General features: G+C 45.4%; 1 protein-coding gene across 3 annotated transcripts in view; it reads left to right on the forward strand.

The window, feature by feature from the left end:
- Positions 1-22,213, forward strand: part of LOC124553665 (zinc finger protein 2 homolog) — a 268,284-nt gene that overhangs the window by 196,934 nt on the left and 49,137 nt on the right. For 2 of the 3 annotated variants that reach the window (XM_047127547.1, XM_047127549.1), the window contains one exon: positions 20,106-20,150. The exons of the other annotated variant lie outside the window; for it this stretch is intronic. In XM_047127547.1, the coding sequence (XP_046983503.1) occupies positions 20,106-20,150 (45 nt within the window). The remainder of the gene's footprint in view (positions 1-20,105; positions 20,151-22,213) is intronic. 3 annotated transcript variants of the gene reach the window in all.

Below are 22,213 nucleotides of genomic sequence, written 5' to 3' on the forward strand. Positions count from 1 at the left end.
GCTTCTCATTATTACACTTTTATTGATATACAGTTGTTAATGCTTGCCGGCCGGAGTGGCCGTGCGGTTCTAGGCGCTACAGTCTGGAGCCGAGCGACCGCTCCGGTCGCAGGTTCGAATCCTGCCTCGGGCATGGATGTGTGTGACGTCCTTAGGTTAGTTAGGTTTAAGTAGTTCTGTTCTAGGGGACTGATGATCATAGATGTTAACACCCATAGTTCTCAGAAATAAAAAAAAAAAAAATGCGCTGACACATGTTGTCAGGCGTTGTCGGTGGATCACGATGGAATATATCCTTCAACTTTCCCCACAGAAAGAAATCCGGGGACGTCAAATCCGGTGAACTTGCGGGCCATGGTATGGTGCTTCGACGACCAATCCACCTATCATGAAATACGCTATTCAATACCGCTTCAACCGCACGTGAGCTATGTGCCAGACATCCATCATGTTGGAAGTACATCGCCATTCTGTTATGTAGTGAAAAATCTTGTAGTAACATCGGTAGAACATTACGTACGAAATGAGCATACATCGCACCATTTAGATTGCCATCGATAAAATGGGGGCCAATTATAATTCCTCCTATCATGCAACACCATACCTTAACCCGCCAAGGTCGCTGATGTTCCACTTGTCGCAGCCATCGTGGATTTTCCGTTGCCCAATAGTGCATATTATGTCGGTTTCGTTGTTGGTGAATGACGCTTCGTCGCTAAATAGAACCCGTGTAAAAAAATCTGTCATCATTCCGTAATTTCTCTTGTGCCCAGTGGCAGAACTGTACACAACGCTCAAAGTCGTCGCCATGCAATTCCTGGTGCATAGAAATATGGTACGGGTGCAATCGATGTTGGTATAGCATTCTCAACACCGACGTTTTTGAGTTTCCCAATTCTCACACTATTTGTCTGCTACTGATGTGCGGATTAGCCGCGACAGCAGCTAAAACACCTACTTGCGCATCGTCATTTGTTGCAGGTCGTGGTTGACGTTTCACATGTGGCTGAACACTTCCTGTTTCCTTAAATAAAGTAACTATTCGGCGAACGGTCCGGACACTTGGATGATGTCGTCCAGGATACCGAGCAGCATACATAGCACACGCCTGTTGGGCATTTTGATCACAATAGCCATACATCAACACGATATCGACCTTTTCCGAAATAGGTGAACGGTCCATTTTAACACGTGTAATGTATCACGAAGCAAATACCGTCCGCACTGGCGGGATGTTACGTGATCCCACGTACTTATACGTTTGTGACTATTACAGCGCCATCTGTCACAAAGCGAGAAAAGTGGTCCAACTAAAACATCCATATTTCTTTACGTAGTACACGAATATGTAATAAAAAATGGGGATTCCTATTTGGAAAAAGCCAGTTGAGATCCGTTTGACCTATGGCTGTGCCATCTAGCGGGCCAACCATAACGCCATCTGGTTTCCCCCTTCAAGCTACAAGAGTTTCGTTCTTCGTAGTTTTTTCGTTTGATGCTTATTTCGTGAGATATTTGGCCCGGCCAGTATCAATGGACTACCCTGTATAAAAATTTCTCTAAGGTTAAAAAAAATAAAAATTAAAATGTGTGTGAAATCTTATGGGACTTAAAAGCTAAGGTCATCAGTCCGTAAGCTTACACACTACTTAACCTAAATTATCCTAAGGACAAACACACACACCCATGCCCGAGGGAGGGCTCGAACCTCCGCCGGGACCAGCCGTCTAAGGTTACAGCAAATTGAATACTTAACAATTGTTTAAATGGTTCTATATAATTTGTTTCTGCCAGTTGATGACAATGTACTTTTTAGAATGCAAATGTCAAAAAAAAAGTAATTCAATCAGTGTGGTGAGAGGCCCTGGTTGGAGTGGGTGGTATCAGGATGTATGGTTGGCGCATGAAGGGTATCGAGCTGCAAAAACCTGGCCGTCTCTTCGAATGGTGTAGGATCATTGAATGCTGCTTCATATGACCCGGCAACTCTCCGTTCCCTGGCTGCACCATGGGAGGAGGGCCAGACTTTCCGTCCTTCGATGAAACGCTTTCCCTGTTACCTTGTCTGTACTAGGATGGATGGGGCACATTCACCGCCAAAAAGCCATTTTTTTTTTTTTTTTTTTTTTTGTGGAAAATATCGGAGACAAGTTTGGTGAAGTCTCTTAATAAGATGCGGTTGGGCTACCTGTTGATCAAAGCTTCTTCTGTCACCCAGTCCGCAGCTCCTAGTGCCTATGATCGTCTTGGCAATGTCCCAGTGTCTATTACTCCTCACCAGTCTCTGAATATGGTCCTGGGAGTGATTTTTCATAGGGAACTCATCCTGCAAATTGACGAGGAACTTGTAATCTTATCCTCCCACACACCACTATTAAAATTCTCCTTCTTTTCATAAATTTTGAAAGCTTCGAGAGGCGTAAGATATACAAAAGAGTAACTTTTCAGTTCTATGGGTGCATTCTTGCAGCTGAAATTTCGATTTTCTATGTTCTTGATGATTGAATAACTGATGAAGATTATCCTGTATTATTATTGAATTTTATTCTTTGTCACTTGTTTCAACATCATACCATTTTTATATTTTCCACGTTAAAAAAACAATAATTACATTGTTGGTGATAAACTTACAAAACCTACTCCTGTCAGAGGCATGCCCACCACTACTTAGTTTCTGCGGTACTCACATTATTCCAGAGTTTACAAATCAAGGGAGTTTACAAACTTTCTTCACCAAAGAAGAATCTTCGCTAAAATATATCATTACTTTTTAAATCAATCTAGAATTAAATGTAATAATTAGGATTAGATTGTACAATTAATAATATGAATTTTAAGTATGCCACAAATTTTGTAATTTCAATTCTTTTTAAAAGAAGAGTAATTTTAACTGTTAATACATATGGAGTATAACACATTAATTTCTTTTTTATACTTTTTAGCCTGAAATACAAGGCGAGTCAAAAGTCCTTGGAAACCTACATAAGTTGGAAGACTAAAGGGAAAATTGAAATGTGATGATGGGAACATAGGTTCGATGTGGGGCCGCAGCTTTTGGAGTGAATGTCATGCATGGCCGCCATCTTGAAATCCGCCATCTTGAAATCCGCCATTATGGATTCAAGTGATTTTCTTTTTAATGGGAAGGGGGGTGTATGACACACCAAATAACACTCGCTTGAGCTCTGGAATTGAGTGATTTAATTTGTTTTTATCTATCTTGTACAGTTTAGACGTTATTAATGTTCAAAGTTGGGAAATTACCTTCATACCGACTGCTACAGCACGTTCTACATGTTGTCCATCCCGTGCAATGCAAAACTGTAGTCCCCCCAACCACTCTGACAGCACACGGAGGAGAGTGTCTGCTGCAATTTGGTCACTGGCGTGTTGTATTCGTTCCTCCAGGTGTCTCAAATCACGGATGCTGTCAGCATACACTATCTGCTTAAGATGTCCCCGTAGATAAAAATCAACGGGCGCTAAGTCAAGGTATCTGGGCGGCCACTCCACGGGACCACGCCGACCAATTCACTTCCCTGGCAGTTGTTCCTCCAACCATTCACGGACACCAATGCCATGGTGTGGAGGGGCTCCATCGTGCTGAAAATAAGATGGGAAAATGCCGTCAGCGTTCAGTGTGGAAGGAACACAAGGTCTTGCAGCAGCATCAGATACTGTGGTGCAGTCAAGGTGTTGTAAATGAAAAATGGCCCAATGACGCGGGTGTCCATACGCCACACCACACCGTCACCTATGCTGGGCTATGATCTCGAATTGAGGCAACTCAGTGCGGATTTGCGTCACTCCAGTATCCACAATTATGTCGAGTAACCTGCCCGTTCAAAGTGAAATACGCCTCGTCGCTGAACAGTATGCCTCTTGGCAAACGAAGGACCCAGTTCGTGTTGTTCAGTAGCCCACAGGCAGAGCTCCAACCGGCGATCAGGGTCATTCTCGTTAAGTCGATGCTGCATCTGCAGCTTGTAAGGATGCCAGTTATTGGTGTGCAATATCCGGACAACGCAGGTTTGCGTTATTCCACACACTGGACTCGCATTCGGGAGGACGACGGTTCAATCCCGTCTCCGGCCATCCTGATTTAGGTTTTCCGTGATTTCCCTAAATCGTTTCAGGCAAATGCCGGGATGGTTCCTTTGAAAGGGCACTGCCGATTTCCTTCCCTATCCTTCCCTAACCCGAGCCTGCGCTCCGTCTCTAAAGACCTCGTTGTCGACGGGAGGTTAAACACTAACCATCACCACCACCTTATTCCACATGCTAAGGCCACACGGCGGGTACGTCGTTTAGGACTTTTCAGAAACGACGCAACAACCGCAGTTGCATTTTCCTCATTGCTGGCAGTCCTTGGTCGCCCACTACGTGCCCTATCGTGAACAGAGCCCGTCTCCCGGAATTTGGTGGTCACGTGAGCCACCGTGCTGTGGGATACCGGTTCTCTGTCTGGGTGCCGTCTGTTGTAGCCAGGCTATTGTTCGGTAGCTGCGTTCCCCTGATATAAGGATGATTTCGATCTTCTGTTCACGTGTCAGACCTACTTTAGATCACCTGAAACAAAGAGAGACATGAGTCGGTATCGACGTAACTTTGAACATTAATAACTTCTAAATTGTACAAGATAGACAAAAACAAATTACACCACTCAATTCCAGAGCTCAAGCGAGTGTTATTTGATGTATCATACAACCCCCCCCCCCTTTCACATAAAAAAAAAGACTTGAATCCAAAATGGCGGATTTCAAGATGGCGGCCATGAATGACATTCATTCCTAAAGTTGCGGCCCCATATCAAACCTATGTTCCCATCATCATATTTCAATTTTCCCTTTAAGCTTCCAACTTATGATTGTGTCCAACGACATTTGACTCGCCCTCTATAAACACATCGTATACAAAATCATACGCATTATTTTAATGAAGCAACTGAGATAATGTTAATCTATGCAAGAATCAATAGTATACATGATGTCGGTTATCTGTATAAAAAATGTAATGTTAGAGGAGGGTGATTCAGTATGCAGCCATCTGTGCTGAGCACACAGCTTTGAAGGTCGACTGTGAGAAATGCATGCTTGAAAATAAATGCAAATGGCAGCCTAGCTCCTTGGTGCATGTGACCGCGAACGGCACCTGTGCAGTGCCCTCAGTACGTTGCGAGTCTCAGTCATGGTCAGAACAGCGTTCTGTGTAGTGGTGAGTGCACTATGTAGGAGCAAAGTGAATTCGAACGCGGGCAAATCGTCCGTGCTCGTATGCTGGCTGCTTGCATAACCAAGGTGGCCGAAGTGTTTGGTGTTTTGAGAGACACCACATCACAAATCTGTAATGTGTACAAGCAAAGCGCAAAAACATCACCCGCTCAGACACAATTTGGACGGAAGTCTGTGTTCAGTGATCGTGCCAGACGGTGATTGACGAAAAGTAATGGGACAAAAGCTGCAAAAGTCACTGCAGAGCTCAATGTAGCTCATGAAAATCGTGTCAGTGCCTAAACAACACGACGGCAACCACAGAAGCGGATAATTTTCGGTCGAACTGGAACTCCTAAATCATTCATCAGTGATGTACACACATCAAAAAAGTTGCATCACCTCAGTTCCGAGAGTTCCGGAAGCTGTACAGAAAACTGGAACAGAGATCAACATAAACATCATTTCCGCCCTTTTTATTGCTCATGAAAAATAACCCATCGGATGTTGTACCACCATACAGCGAGACCTTTAGAAGTGGTGGTCTACATTGCTGTACACCCTGGTACCTCTAATACCCCCTAGCACGTCCTCTTGCATTGATGCATACCTGTATTTGTCAAGGCGTACTATCCTCATCAAGGCACTGGTGGTCCAGATTGGCGATTTGGCGTAGATCTCTCAGAGTGGTTGGTGGGTCACATTGTCCATAAACAGCCCTTTTCAATCTATCCCAGGCATGTTTGATAGGATTCAGGTCTGGAGAACATGCTGGCCGCTCTAGCCAAACGAGGACATTATCCTGAAGGAAGCCATTCACAAGATGTGCACGATGGGGGCGCGAATTGTCGTCCATGAAGAAGAATGCCTCCCCAATATGCTGCCGATATGGTTGCACTGTCGATCGGAGGGTGGGATTCACGTATCGTACAGCCATTACAGCGCCTTCCATGACCACCAGCGGCGTACGTCGGCCCCACATAACGCCACCCCAAAACAGCAGGGAACGTCCACCTTGCTGCATTCGCTGGACAGTGTGTCTAAGGCGTTCTGCCTGACTGGGTTGCCCCAAATATGTCTCTAACGATTGTATGGTTAAAGGCATATGCGACACTTATTTGTGAAGAGAACGTGATGCCAATCCTGAACGGTCCATTCGGCATGTTGTTAGGCCCATCTGTACTGCGTTGCGTGGTGTCATAGTCGCAAAGATGGACCTCGCCATGGACTTTGAGAGTGAAGTTGCTCTGTACACAGCCATTTGCGCATAGTTTGAGTCGTAACACGACGTCCTGTGGCTACACGAAAAGCATTATTCAACATGGTGGAGTTGCTGTCAGGGTTCCTCTGAGCCATAATCCGTAGGTAGCGGTCATCCACTGCAGTAGTAGCCCTCGGCCGGCCTGAGCGAGGCATGTCATCGACAATTCCTGTCTCTCTGTATCTCCTCCATGTCCGAACAACATCGCTTTGGTTCATTCCCTGATTCCTGGACACTTTCCTTGTTGAGAGCCCTTCGTGGCACAAAGTAACAATGTGGACGAGATCGAATCGCGGTATTGACCGTCTAGGCATGGTTGAACTACAGACAACACGAGCCGTGTACCTCCTTCCTGGTGGAATGACTGGAACTGACCGTCTGCCGGACCCCCTCCGTCTAATAGGCGCTGCTCATGCATGGTTGTTTACATCTTTGGAGAGGTTTACTGACATCTCTGAACAGTCAAAGGGACTGTGTCTGTGATACAATATCCACAGTCAACGTCTATCTTCAGGAGTTCTGGGAATTGGGGTGAAGCAGAACTTTTTTTGATGTGTGTATCTACCAGCAGCAGGAAAACATGTTGCTGAAACTATAAAATTTGCATTGTAGAGGGATAGAAGAATGTGATTTCACGGGATGAGTCTTGTTTCACGCTGTTTCAACTCCTGGCCGAGTTTATGCCCCAAGAGAGAAGATTGGCGAGGGTTCGGTGACGATTTGGGCAGCCTTATCAGGGTATTCCGTGGGCCTCAAGGTCACTCTACAAGGTCGCATTACTGCGAAGCATTACACTATGTGATCAAAAGTATCCGAATACCCCCAAAAACATACGTTTTTCATATTGGGTGCATTGTGCTGCCACCTACTGCCAGGTGCCCCATATCAGCGACCTGAGCAGTCATTAGACATCGTGAGAGAGCAGAAACGGGTGTTCCGCGGAACTCAAGGACTTTGAACGTGGTCAGGTGATTGGGTATCATTTGTGCCATACGTCTGTACGCGAGATTTCCACATTCCTAAACATCCCTAGGTCCACAGTTTCCGATGTGATAGTGAAGTGGAAATGCGAAGGGACACGTACAGTACAAAAGTGTACAGGCCGACCTCGTCTGTTGACTGACAGAGACTGCCGACAGTCGAAGAGTGTCGTAATGTGTAATAGGTAGACATCTATCCAGACCATCACACAGGAATTCCAAACTCCATCAGGATCCACTGCAAGCACTATGAAAGTTAGGTGGGAGGTGAGAAAATTTGGATTTCATGCTCAAGCGGCTGCTCATAAGCCACATATCACACCGGTAAATGCCAAAGGACGCCTCGCTTGGTGTAAGGAGCGTAACATTAGACGACTGAACAGTGCAAAAACGTTGTGTAGAGTGACGAATCACGGCACACAATGTAGCGATCCGATGGCAGCGTGTGGGTAAGGCGAATCCCAGGGAACGTCATCTGGCAGCGTGTGTACTGCCAAGAGTAAAATTCGGAGGCGGTGGTGTTATGGTGTGGTCGTGTCTTTCATGGAGGGGGCTTGCACCCAGCGTTGTTTTTCGTGGCACTATCACAGCACAGGCGTACATTGATGTTTCAAACACCTTCTTGCTTCCCACTGTTGAGGAGCAATTCGAGGATGGCAATTGCATCATTCAACACAATCGAGCACCTGTTCATAATGCACGGCCTGTGGCAGATTGCTTACACCACAATAACATCCCTGTAATGGACTGGCCTGCACACAGTCCTGACCTGAATCCTATACAACACCTTTGGGATGTTTCCGAACACCGACTTCATGCCAGGCATCACCGATTGACATCGATACCTCTCCTCAGTGCAGCACTCCGTGAAGAACGGGCTGCCATTTCCCAAGAAACCTTCCAGCACCTGACAGAACGTGTGCCTGCGAGAGTGGAAGCTGTCATCAGGGTAAGGATGGGCGAACACCACCATACTGAATTCCAACACTACCAATGGAGGGCGCTGCGAGCTTGTTAGTCATTTTCAATCAGGTGTCCGGATACATTTGATCACATAGTGTATGTGACCATTTTGGCTGATATGGTGCATCTGGTTGTACGATGTTTGTTTGCCAGTGGTGCTGCTGTGTTCAGAGACGGCAGGATCCCTGTTCACGCAGCTCGCATCGCCCAGGGCTGGTTCTGTGAACATAAACATGAACTTTCTCAGCTCCTGCGGCCACCACACTCACCAGATACCACTGTTATTGAACACTTGTGGTCTAGTTTGGAGAGAAGTCGCTATCCAGCTCTGTTATCGTTACCGGAACTTGAGGCTACTTTGACGAAGAGTGGTTTAAGATCCCCATGAAAACCTTGTAGGATCTGTATTTATCCATTCTGGGACTACTGGATGCTGTTTTGAATACCAACGATTTTCCGCATTGCATGACTCATGGCAATGTGTGGTATTTTTCATGTTTCCGTTTTTTTTCCATCCTGTGAATATTCAAATGTGTTACTGCTGCTCAGGTTTAAAAATGGTTCAAATGGCTGTAAGCACTATGGGACTCCCCAGGTCATCAGTCCCCTAGAACATAGAACTACTTAAACCTAACTAACCTAAGGACGTCACACACATCCATGCCCGAGGCAGGATTCGAATGTGCGACCCTAGCAGCAGCTCAGTTCCGGACTGAAGCGCCTAGAACCGCTCGGCCACAACGGCCGGCTTACTCAGGTTCACACAAATCAATAATTACGAGGGTGAGTCAAATGAAAACCTTAAATTTGTGAAACAAATCGAAATTTCGCGCCTTTATCCTGTAAGTTGGTGAGCGTGCTACAAACAGCGTGCATAATGGCCTGTAGGTGGCAGCATAGTGCAGATGCACACATACCGTCGCAGTATCAGTATAAAGATGGCCGCCCCCACTTGCGACTTGCACCAGGGAAGAACAGCGTTCTGTTTTCGGTTTTTGCGTAGTGAAGGTGTGAAACCTATTGAAATTCATCGACGAATGAAGGTTCAGTACGTTGTTGCATGTTTGTCACAGCAGCAAGTCTACGAATGGAGTAGGAAGTTCGCAAATGGGGTGACTTCAGTGGAAGGTGCTCCTCGTCCAGGTCAGGCACAACGAGTTGTGACTCCACAGAACATTGCAGTAGTTGAAGGCATAGTGAAAGAAAACCGCCGAATGACACTGCAGCATGTTTACAAATTAGTCATGGGTCAGCACACTACATTGCGCATGATGCGCTCCAGTTTCACAAAGTGTCTGCAAGATGGGTGCCACGGCAGCTGACTCCTGAAATGACAGAACGACGTGTTGATGCTCGTGAAGAACTACTTCGGCGCTTTGAACGAGAAGGTGATGGCTTCCTTGCAAGAATCGTTACTGGGGACGAAACGTGGGTCCACTTCCACCAACCGGAAACGAGGAAAGCGAGCAAGGAATGGCGCCATTCCTCATCACCAAAACCAAAGAAGTTTCGAACAGGACCATCAGCAGGGAAGGTTATGCTGACTCTCTTTTGGGACGAAAAAGGTGTCATTTTGGAGCATTAGATACCTACAGGGACCACTGTCACCAGTGCATCATACACAGATCTCCTAAAAATAATCTACAGCCTGCAATCAAATCAAAGCGACGTGGATTGCTGTCAGCAGGTGTCCTTTTGCAACACGACAATGCAAGGCCCCACACTGTCCGTACAACAGTTGCAACCATTACACACCCGCATTTTGAGTGTCTTCTTCATCCACCATACTCACCAGACCTTGCCCCAAGTGATTTCCATATGTTTGGCCCACTCAGTGACGCAGTGGGAGGAAAGAAGTTCCGTTCTGATGAAGAGGTACGCCACGCGGTGCATGAATGGTTGCGCGGACTACGATAAGAATTTTTTTGTAAAGGAATTCGTGCACTTTGTAAGCGCTGGAGGACTTGCACTGAGCGTGGGGGAGATTATGTTGGAAAGTGATACAGCTTTGTACCACTTCTGCACAATAAATAATATTTAAAAAAATATTTAAGGTTTTCATTTGACTCTCCCTCGTATTTACGACGCTCTTTATAAACACGTAGGAAAAATTCAGTTTATACTGTTGTAGGTCAAATTCTCTAAATATTTCAGTCAGATCGCGTTACTGGTTAAATTCTTGGTTCTAAACCATGTATAGGGGATGGTCTTTCAGTTCACGATGTGTTCTGAACTTTTAAAGCTAATCCGATTTGAGAACTACAGTGGAAGCTTAGAAACTATACACACTCCTCCATTCACATAATATTCAAATAGCTCTGACAATTACGAAAGACACTCGCCACACTTTGAGACAGCAACTGAAGCCTTGACAGTTAAACACGACTGGAATATCGGGTGAGAGGGGGACTGTAAAATCAGGACGTACCGCTCAACAGAGGGGGGCTGATTTCGTGTCAGACGTAACTGTATGATGGGAGGAACAGCTCCATCTTGCTTCTGCCTGCCAAGGAGAGTCTAACCATGGCGGTGAGCTGTAGTGACGAAATATTGTGCCAGAAAGACGAAGAACTGCGAGCATATGTAAGAGGACATCGCGACCCCCTGCAGAGTGTTAACGAAAGCACGAACATATGGAATGGGTTGTCAGAAATATGAGTGGCTCGAAGACTTCTTTTAGGCAATAGAACCGAGTGCTCTGTCCTGGACTGCGATGGTTTATAAGAGACAAGGGTATCGTCAGGAGATTCGCAGAATAGTGTGATAACGGTACTTTTGTTCTCTATTTACAGAAACAATATGACCGATGTGGTGAGGAGCAATATGACCGATGTGGTGAGGAGCAATATGCGGCTGTTTGCAGATGATATAGTTTACCGGAAAGTGTCGTCATTGACTGACTGTAGATGATAGAGGACATCTTAGACAGAGTTTCTGTATGGTGAAGTGAATGGCAGCTGGCACTAGCTGTAGAAAAAAGTAATTAATGGAGATGAATAGGAAAAACAATCCTGTAATGTTCGAATATAGTATTATTGCTGTGGTGCTTGACACATTTACGTCTATTAAGTATAGTGGTCTATTCTACATCTACATAGGTACTCTGCAATTCACACTTAAGTGCCTGGCAGAGGGTTCATCGAACCATTTTCATATTACTTCTCTGCCATTCCACTCTCGAATGGCACATGGGAAAAAGGAACATCTAAATCTTTCCGTCCGAGCTCTGATTTCTCTTATTTTATTATTATGATCATTTCTCCCTACGTAGGTGGGTGTCAACAAAATATTTTCGCATGCGGAAGAGAAAGTTGGTGATTGAAATTTCGTAAATAGATATCGCCGTAAAGAAAACCGCCTTTGCTTCAGTGACTGCCACCCCAACTCGCGTATCATATCAGTGACACACTCACCCCTATTGCGCGATAACACGAAACGAGCTGCCCTTCTTTGCACTTTTTCGATGTCCTCCGTCAATCCTGCCTGGTATGGATCCCACATCGCGCAGAAATATTGCAGCAGAGGACGCACAAGTGTAATGTAGGCTGTCTCTTTAGTGGGTTTGTCGCATCTTCTAACTGTTCCGCCAACAAAGCGCAGTCTTTCTTTCGTCTTCCCCACAACATTATCTGTGTGGTCTTTCCAATTTAAATTGCTCGTAATTGTAATTCCTAGGTATTTAGTCGAACTGACAGCCCTTAGATTTGTGCGCTTTATCGTATACCCAAAATTTATCGGATTTCTTTTAGTACCCATATGGATTGTAAAGAAACTGGTTCTCTACTTCTAGAAAAAACCTTTAATTAAAAAACATGACCTATACAAGGAATCTGACTACACTTGTTAGTCGTGGGCGAAAAAGAAAAAAAAATATATTAGTTAATTCAGTACAATTATTATATGGAAGCGATAAATCACTTTAAGGGGGTGCCAAATGAACAATTAAAGTCAATATAATTCCAGTAAACCTGCAAAAGTAAAAACAAATTATTGTAGGGGCCTACATAGACATCGCGCATCTGCTAGATGCCCACGAAATACGTAATTTTGTTTTGAAGCTGACAGCCAATGATAAAATAGGTGCAGGTGTCAAGCAGTAATGGCGGACAGCATCAGCTGGTAATTTTATGGTAGCTAATTTTACTACACGAAAAATAAAATATGTACTCCCTCCAAAAGAAGTTACAAAAAAAACATTAAAATAAAATTATGATGAGCAGCAAACTGTGTGAGAAGAATTTTGAAAGAAAATTATTAATTGAACTTTTATTTGGCGGTTTTTAAACACTGTCAACAAGACTTAATAATGGAAAGAATATTTATTGGAACTAAACAAAATTGAAATATTGTGACAGTACAACAATTGTCTTTAATTTTGAGATGAGAGAGAGCTTAATACTTTTCTTTTAATGTCTTAACTGTTCCTGTAGGCAGTGCGATGACGTCAGAGCGGTGGTCCGCGCGGACTTGTGTGAAGTAGATCCTGGTTCGTGGCGTGAAGATAATGCTGTTTCATTAATATTCCAGTTACGGCGGTGGTCCACGTCTCCGTTGTAGCCGAATCAGCTGGCAGCACTGGCGCGATAATAATAGTTCCAGTATGCGCGTTGTCGTTATTAACCACGCGGTGCGGGTAGGTGGGAATTATGCAACGTCTTTAGCATTTAAGATATATATCCGGTTAATGCCAATACTTCGTACAGTTCTTTCACCGTGTTGCCACAGGAAAACAGTCACATGTGTTTTTCTCTATAACAGTATGTTAAACATAAGTTCAATTACGTTGTCGTCTTTACAACAGTTTGGACGGTATAATAAATGTTTCTTGATCAAATCACAGCACTGTTCTTTTACTTAACGTTTTGGTTTGGTCCACTTTCACGCATTCTAACAGTTAGTGTCTCCACACGACAATGGTGTCTGATTCATGGCTAATTGTCACAAGTTCACACAGTTTGTAAAATCGTCACCGCAAGCACTCGATATACTTTTAGGTTTTACTCTTCACTTAATGAAGCACAATCTCCTATTAACACAGCGGACGCAGTTAATTGTTCCTCCGCGAGTCACCGTCTTTCACGCCAAAATTTGCGACGTTTTTCACCCGCGATACCACAACAACCCGCACGTTCTCTATCGATAGTCGTTCGCTCTCTCTCTGACAAAATACTTCTCCGAGCCTAGCCAAAGATTTACAAAGCATATAGAACCAGAACATTCATATTCGTACAATATAAAACAGTAGCAAAATGAATGAAGAAACAATGTGACGTATTAACAAATAAAGAATAGTTGAAATAAATGATACATACGTACTATGACAACGTAATGCACAAAAGAAAAAAAAATTTATCGACTTTCGGGGAAAGCAATGTCTTTACAGTGTGACCTCGCACTTTTCTTTGTTTACTGCCAGTTGCCACTTTTCGCACCATACAGAAATTCTCTCTAGATCATTTTGTAATTGGAATTGACCGTCTGATGATTTTACTAAACAGTAAATTACAGTGTCATCTGCAAACAATCTAAGGGGGCTGCTAAGATTATCACCTAGATCATTTATGTAAATCAGGAACGGCAGAGGGCCTATGACACTACCTTGCGGAACGCCGGATATCACGTCTGTTCTACTCGATGATTTACCGTCTATCACTACGAACTGTGACCTCTCTGAGAGGAAATCACGAGTACAATCACACAACTCAGACGATACACCATATGCACGCAATTTGATTAATAGTCGCTTGTGAGGAACGTCACTAAGTGGTATGAAATAGGACGAGCAGCTAAAATTGGTAGTAGAGAAGGCGAATGGTCGACTTCGTTTTCTTTGAGAGACTTTTAGGAACGTACAGCTTACACTGTATAGGAGACCACGTGAAGGACACTGGTGCAACCCATTCTTGAGTACTGCTCGAGTGTTTGCGACCGACACTAGCTGGGATTAAAGGAAGGCTGCTAGATTCGTTATTGGTAGGTTCGATCAACATGCGAGTATTATGCAACGGCTCTTTGAAGCGAAATGGGAATCTCTGGATGGAAGAAGATGTTCTTTTCGTGAAACAGTATTCAAAAAAATATAGAGAGCAGGCTTATTGCGGCTGGCTGCAGACCGATTCTACTGCCACCAAAGTGCATCTTGTGTGAGGACCGCGAAGTCAAGATAAAAGAACTCATGATAGTATGGAGGCATATAGACAGTCGTTTTGTCCTCGCTCTGTTTGCGAGTGAAATTCGAGACTACCAACAGTGTTTCAGGCTACCCTCCGCCATCCATCTCATGTGGTGGCTTGCAGAGTGTGTGTGTGTGTACAAGTAGATACACAGGGTGACAGGAATAAAACCAACAAACTGCAGCCACGGATTCCTGACTGGAATTGGAGCAAAGAAGGTCCTGTGAACATGTGTCCAGAAGTGTATCGTTGTCAAGGTAGATGGCGCTGACTAATGACAGTTCTTCTAATGGCAAGGAAAGCGTTTCTGAAGAAGAGAAATTTGTTATCATCGAGTATAGATTTAAGGGTCAGGAAGTCATTTCTGAAAGTATTTGTATGGAACATAGCCATGTATGGAAGTGAAACATGGATGATAACTAGTTTGGACAAGAAGAGAATAGAAGCTTTCGAAATGTGGTGCTACAGAAGAATGCTGAAGATTAGATGAGTAGATCACATAACTAATGAGGAGGTATTGTATAGGATTGGGGAGAAGAGAAGTTCGAGACACAACTTGACTAGAAGAAGGGATCGGTTGGTAGGACATGTCCTGAGGCATCAAGGGATCACCAGTTTAGTATTGGAGGGCAGCGTGGAAGGTAAAAATCGTAGAGGGAGACCAAGAGATGAATACACTATACAGATTCAGAAGGATGTAGGTTGCAGTAGGTACTGGGAGATGAAGAAGCTTGCACAGGATAGAGTAGCATGGAGAGCTGCATCAAACCAGTCTAAGGACTGAAGATCACAACAACAACAACAACTGATGACATGTATACATCTACATTTATCTCCGCAAGCCACGCAACGGTGTGTGGCGGAGGGCACTTTACGTGCCACTGTCATTGCCTCTCTTTCCCGTACCAGTCGCCTATGGTTCGCGGGAAGAACGACTGTCTGAAAGCCTCCGTGCGCGCTCGAATCTCTCTAATTTTACATTCGTGATCTGCTCGGGAGGTATAACTAGGGGGAAGCAATATATTCGATACCTCATCCAGAAACGCACCCTCTCGAAACCTGGACAGCAAGCTACACCGCGATGCAGAGCGCCTCTCTTGCAGAGTCTGCCATTCGAGTTTGCTAAACATCTCCGTAACGCTGTCACGCCTACCAAATAACCCTGTGACGAATCTCGCCGCTCTTCTTTGGATCTTCTCTATCTTCTTCGTCAACCCGACCTGGTACGGATTCCACACTGATGAGCAATACTCGTGTATAGGTCGAACGAGTGTTTTATGAGCCACCTCCTTTGTTGATGTACTACATTTTCTAAGGACTCTCCCAATGAATCTCAACGTGGTACCCGCCTTATCAACAATTGATTTTATATGATCATTCCACTTCAAATAGTTCCGTACACATTACTCCCAGATATTTTACAGAAGTAACTGCTACCAGGCTTTGTTTTGCTATCATATAATCATACAATAAATGATCCTTCTTTCTATGTATTTGCAATATATTACATTTGTCTATGTTAAGGGTCAGTTGCCACTCCCTGCACCAAGCGCCTATCCGCTGCAGATCTTCCCGCATTTCACTGCAATTTTCTAATGCTGCAACTTCTCTGCATACTACAGCATCATCCGCGAAAAGCCGCATGGAACTTCCGATACTATCTACTAGGTCATTTATACACTCCTGGAAATTGAAATAAGAATACCGTGCATTCATTGTCCCAGGAAGGGGAAACTTTATTGACACATTCCTGGGGTCAGATACATCACATGATCACACTGACAGAACCACAGGCACATAGACACAGGCAACAGAGCATGCACAATGTCGGCACTAGTACAGTGTATATCCACCTTTCGCAGCAATGCAGGCTGCTATTCTCCCATGGAGACGATCGTAGAGATGCTGGATGTAGTCCTGTGGAACGGCTTGCCATGCCATTTCCACCTGGCGCCTCAGTTGGACCAGCGTTCGTGCTGGACGTGCAGACCGCGTGAGACGACGCTTCATCCAGTCCCAAACATGCTCAATGGGGGACAGATCCGGAGATCTTGCTGGCCAGGGTAGTTGACTTACACCTTCTAGAGCACGTTGGGTGGCACGGGATACATGCGGACGTGCATTGTCCTGTTGGAACAGCAAGTTCCCTTGCCGGTCTAGGAATGGTAGAACGATGGGTTCGATGACGGTTTGGATGTACCGTGCACTATTCAGTGTCCCCTCGACGATCACCAGTGGTGTACGGCCAGTGTAGGAGATCGCTCCCCACACCATGATGCCGGGTGTTGGCCCTGTGTGCCTCGGTCGTACGCAGTCCTGATTGTGGCGCTCACCTGCACGGCGCCAAACACGCATACGACCATCATTGGCACCGAGGCAGAAGCGACTCTCATCGCTGAAGACGACACGTCTCCATTCGTCCCTCCATTCACGCCTGTCGCGACACCACTGGAGGCGGGCTGCACGATGTTGGGGCGTGAGTGGAAGACGGCCTAACGGTGTGCGGGACCGTAGCCCAGCTTCATGGAGACGGTTGCGAATGGTCCTCGCCCATACCCCAGGAGCAACAGTGTCCCTAATTTGCTGGGAAGTGGCGGTGCGGTCCCCTACGGCACTGCGTAGGATCCTACGGTCTTGGCGTGCATCCGTGCGTCGCTGCGGTCCGGTCCCAGGTCGACGGGCACGTGCACCTTCCGCCGACCACTGGCGACAACATCGATGTACTGTGGAGACCTCACGCCCCACGTGTTGAGCAATTCGGCGGTACGTACACCCGGCCTCCCGCATGCCCACTATACGCCCTGGCTCAAAGTCCGTCAACTGCACATACGGTTCACGTCCACGCTGTCGCGGCATGCTACCAGTGTTAAACACTGCGATGGAGCTCCGTATGCCACGGCAAACTGGCTGACACTGACGGCGGCGGTGCACAAATGCTGCGCAGCTAGCGCCATTCGACGGCCAACACCGCGGTTCCTGGTGTGTCCGCTGTGCCGTGCGTGTGATCATTGCTTGTACAGCCCTCTCGCAGTGTCCGGAGCAAGTATGGTGGGTCTGACACACCGCTGTCAATGTGTTCTTTTTTCCATTTCCAGGAGTGTATGTTTTGTGAAAAGCAATGGCCCCATAACACTCCTCTGTGGCACGCCAGAGGTTACTTTAACGTCTGTAGACGTCTCTCCATTGATAACAACATGCTGTGTTCTGTTTGCTAGAAACTCTTCAATCCAGCCACACAGCTGGTCTGATATTCCGTAAGCTCTTACTTTGTTTATCAGGCGACAGTGCGGAACTGTCACGTGTTCCTTGTGTATTGGAGGCTGCGTTATTAACGCAGCGTACTGTAAGCAGCAGAGTGGTCCAGTGTTCATGTCGGGAACAAGCGGAGGTGGTGTTTTTGCACGAGCGAGCAGATGGAAATGGTCGATGGGGAGCACGGCTATACCAAAAAAAGTGCCAACACACACGCCATATCAAGCCCTTTTCGGACGTATGTGTGATCATGGACCTATTTAGACAGACGAATGTCGAGGGATGTGCCGGACTGTGCTCACACCAGATTTGGAGGACTACACTACTGGCCATTAAAATTGCTAGACTAAGAAGAAATGCAGATGATAAACGGGTATTCATTGGACAAATATATTATACTAGAATTGACATCTGATTACATTTTCACGCAATTTGGGTGCATAGGTCCTGAGGAATCAGTACCCAGAACAACCACCTCGGGCTGTAATAACGGCCTTGATACGGCTGGGCATTGAGTCAAACAGAGCTCGAATGGCGTATACAGGTACAGCTGCCCATGCAGCTTCAACACGATACCACACTTCATCAAGAGTAGTGACTGGTGTATTGTGACGAGCCAGTTGCTCGGCCACCATTGCCCAGACGTTTTCAGTTGGTGAGAGATCTGGAGAATGTGCTGGCCAGGGCAGCAGTCGAACATTTTCTGCATCCACAAAGGCCCGTACAGGACCTGCAACATGCGGTCGTGCATTATCCTGCTGAAATGTAGGGTTTCGGAGGGATCGAATGAAGGGTAGAGCCACAGGTCGTAACACATATGAAATGTAACGTCCACTCTTCAAACTGCCGTCAATGCAAACAAGAGGTGACCGAGACGTGTAACCAATAGCACCCCATACCATCACGCCGGGTGATACGCCAGTTGGCGATGCCGAATACACGCTTGCAATGTGCGTTCACGACGATGTCGCCAAACACGGATGCGACCATCCTGATGCTGGATTCATCCGAAAAAATGACGTTTTGCCATTCATGCACCTAGGTTCGTCGTCGAGTACACCATCGTAGGCGCTCCTGTCTGTGATGCAGCGTCAAGGGTAACCGCAGCCACGGTCTCCGAGCTGATAGTCCATTCTGCTGAAAACGTAGTCGAACTGTTCGGGCAGATGGTTGTTGTCTTGCAAACGTCCCCATCAGTTGACTCAGGGATCGAGACGTGGCTGCACGATCCGTTACAGTCGTGTGAATAAGATGCCTGTCATCTCGACTGCTAGTGATAGGAGGCCGTTGGGATCCAGCACGGCGTTCCGTATTACCCTCCTGAACCCACCGATTCCATATTCTGCTAACAGTCATTGGATCTCGACCAATGGGAGCAGCAATGTCGCAATACGATAAACCGCAATCGCGATAGGCTACAATCCGACCTTTATCAAAGTCGGAAACTTGATGGTACGCATTTCTCCTGCTTACACGAGGCATGACAACAACGTTTCACCAGGCAACGACGGTCAACTGCTGTTTGTGTATGAGAAATCGGTTTGAAACTTTCTTCATGTCAGCACGTTGTAGGTGTCGCCACTGGCGCCAACCTTGTGTGAATGCTCTGAAAAGCTAATCATTTGCATAACACAGCATCTTCTTCCTGTCGGTTAAATTTCGCGTCTGTAGCACGTCATCTTCGAGGTGTAGTAATTTTAATGACCCGTAGTGTAGATTCTACAAGACAGTGAGACGAACCATAGTAAAAGCTCCAGGCAAGTATCTCGCCAACATGGTGTAAGTCAAAATACGATTATGTGTAACCTGCATGACAACCGCTACTATCCTAATCAGGTACAATCCCATGGTGGGCACTGTGAACATCTGTTTTGGCGTGGATGCGATGCAGCTCTGTACTGTGTTCCAGGATGATTTGTTGTCGTTGCACGCACACTGTCCATCCAGACACATCTCATACGGACTTTCTTCATCGATTTCCATCAGCATTCTGCCAGTTTTATCAATGCTCACCCTCTAGATTTGGAAAATCTTTGCAGTTTGACTTGCCGTACAGTGTTTTGACCTTATCGTCACTCTCCACCTTATAACTGTCGTTGAAGCGAAATGTCGTCCAACTGGTCATTACGTAACTGACGACAAATAAACTGTTTTACACACACACACACACACACACACACACACACACACACAACATGCATCCATACATGCATGCACTCCGTGCCACTAGCTTCTGCAATCCATGGCGTCTCCTTTTCTGTTGCAGGTATTGCCAGGTGGTGGGCAGCTGGCGACCGGCTCTGACCCACTGGTGAGTGTGACGTTCTCTGTACGTGTTCCTTATACAACTGACTTTTTTCTGTAAATAATGCAAGGTGTGTCTGCAAAGTCGGTGAATGGTCTACGGAAATGCGGGTAACTCTTGTTTCCTTTATTTTTCTGATAAGGATGTAGATGAAGATGAAATGGGAGATATGATACTGCGTGAAGAGTCTGACAGAGGACTGAATGACCTACATCGAAACAAGGCCCCGGGAGTAGACAACATTCCATTAGAACTACTGACGGCCTTGGGAGAGCCACCCCTGACAAAACTCTACCATCTGGTGAGCAAGATGTATGAGACAGGCGAAATACCCTCAGACTTCAAGGAGAATATAATAATTCCAATCCCAAAGAAAGCAGGTGTTCACAGACGTGAAAATTACCGAACTATCAGTTTAATACGACACGGCTGCAAAATACTAACACGAATTCTTTACTGACGGATGGAAAAACTGGTAGAAGACGACCTCGGGGAAGATCTGTTTGGATTCCGTAGAAATGTTTGAGCACATGAGGCAATACTGACACTACGACTTGTCTTAGAATAGATTAAGGAAAGGCAGACCTACGTTTCTAGCAGTTGTGGACTCAGAGAAAACTTTTGACAATGTTGACTCGAATACTCTCTTTCAAATTCTAAGGGTGGCAGTGGTCAAATACAGGGAGCGAAATGATATTTACAATTTGTACAGAAACCAGATGGCAGTTATAAGAATCGAGGGGCATGACAGGGAAGCAGTGGTTGGGAAGGGAGTGAGACAGGGTTGTAGCCTCTCCCCGATGTTATTCAATCTGTATAATGAGCAAGCAGTAAAGGAAGCAAAAGAAAAATTCGGAGTAGGTATTAAAATCCATGGAGAAGAAGTAAAAACTCTGAGGTTCGCCGATGACATTGTAATTCTGTCAGAGACAGCCAAGGACTTGGAAGAGCAGTTGAACGAAATGGATAGTGTCGTGATAAGATGAATATCAACAAAAGCAAAACGAGGATAATGAAACGTAGTCGAATTAAGTCTGGTGACACTGAGGGAATTAGATTGGGAAATGAGACACGTAAAGTAGTAAAGGAGTTTTGCTATTTGGGGAGCAAAATAACTGGTGATGATCGAAGTAGAGAGGATATAAAATCTAGACTTGCAATGGCAAGGAAAGCGTTTCTACAGAAGAGAAATTTGTTATCATCGAGTATAGATTTAAGTGTCAGGAAGTCGTTTCTGAAAGTATTTGTATAGAGTATGGCCATGTACGGAAGTGAAACGTGGATGATAAATAGTTTGGACAAGAAGAGAATAGAAACTTTCGAAATGTGGTGCTACAGAAGAATGCTGAAGATTAGATGGGTAGATCACATAACTAATGAGGAGGTATTGAATAGGAGTGGGGAGAAGAGAAGTTTGAGACACAACTTGACTAGAAGAAGGGATCGGTTGGTAGGACATGTCCTGAGGCATCGAGGGATCACCAGCTTAGTATTGGACGGCAGCGTGGAAGGTAAAAATCGTAGAGCAAGACCAAGAGATGAATACACTTAGCAGATTCAGAAGGATGTAGGTTGCAGTAGGTACTGGGAGATGAAGAAGCTTGCACCGGATAGAGTAGCATGGAGAGCTGCATCACACCAGTCTCTGGACTGAAGACCGCAACAACAACAAGGAGCTCCGCAAGTGCGAGGTCGCAAAAAGCCAGTAATGTTTATGGCATCCAATTCTGAGCATAGTATGAAGATACAGATCGTAGGTGAACTGCTTAGTCGACGAGTAACTCACAACAGTGCTAGTTGTGTTGGTACAAAGCAGAGCAATTGCAGCAACAAACATAGCAAACTTCCCATCATATCTACAACAGTGTCTGAATTGAAATTTTGTCAGAAAGGAACCCAAGGAATTTTTCAGAGTGAGAAAGAAGTGGCAGATGAAATATGAGCGTTTCTGCAAGATGAGTCAGTGGAATGTGTGGTATTCGTATACAATTATTCCGACGGTTAATCTGGTTGGTAAATTGTCTGTAGATTACGTATTGTACTGCGAGAGATTGGAGGGCACCTAGTTG

The sequence above is a fragment of the Schistocerca americana genome, chromosome 11 (genome assembly GCF_021461395.2).
Source record: "Schistocerca americana isolate TAMUIC-IGC-003095 chromosome 11, iqSchAmer2.1, whole genome shotgun sequence".
Taxonomy (NCBI): domain Eukaryota; kingdom Metazoa; phylum Arthropoda; class Insecta; order Orthoptera; family Acrididae; genus Schistocerca; species Schistocerca americana.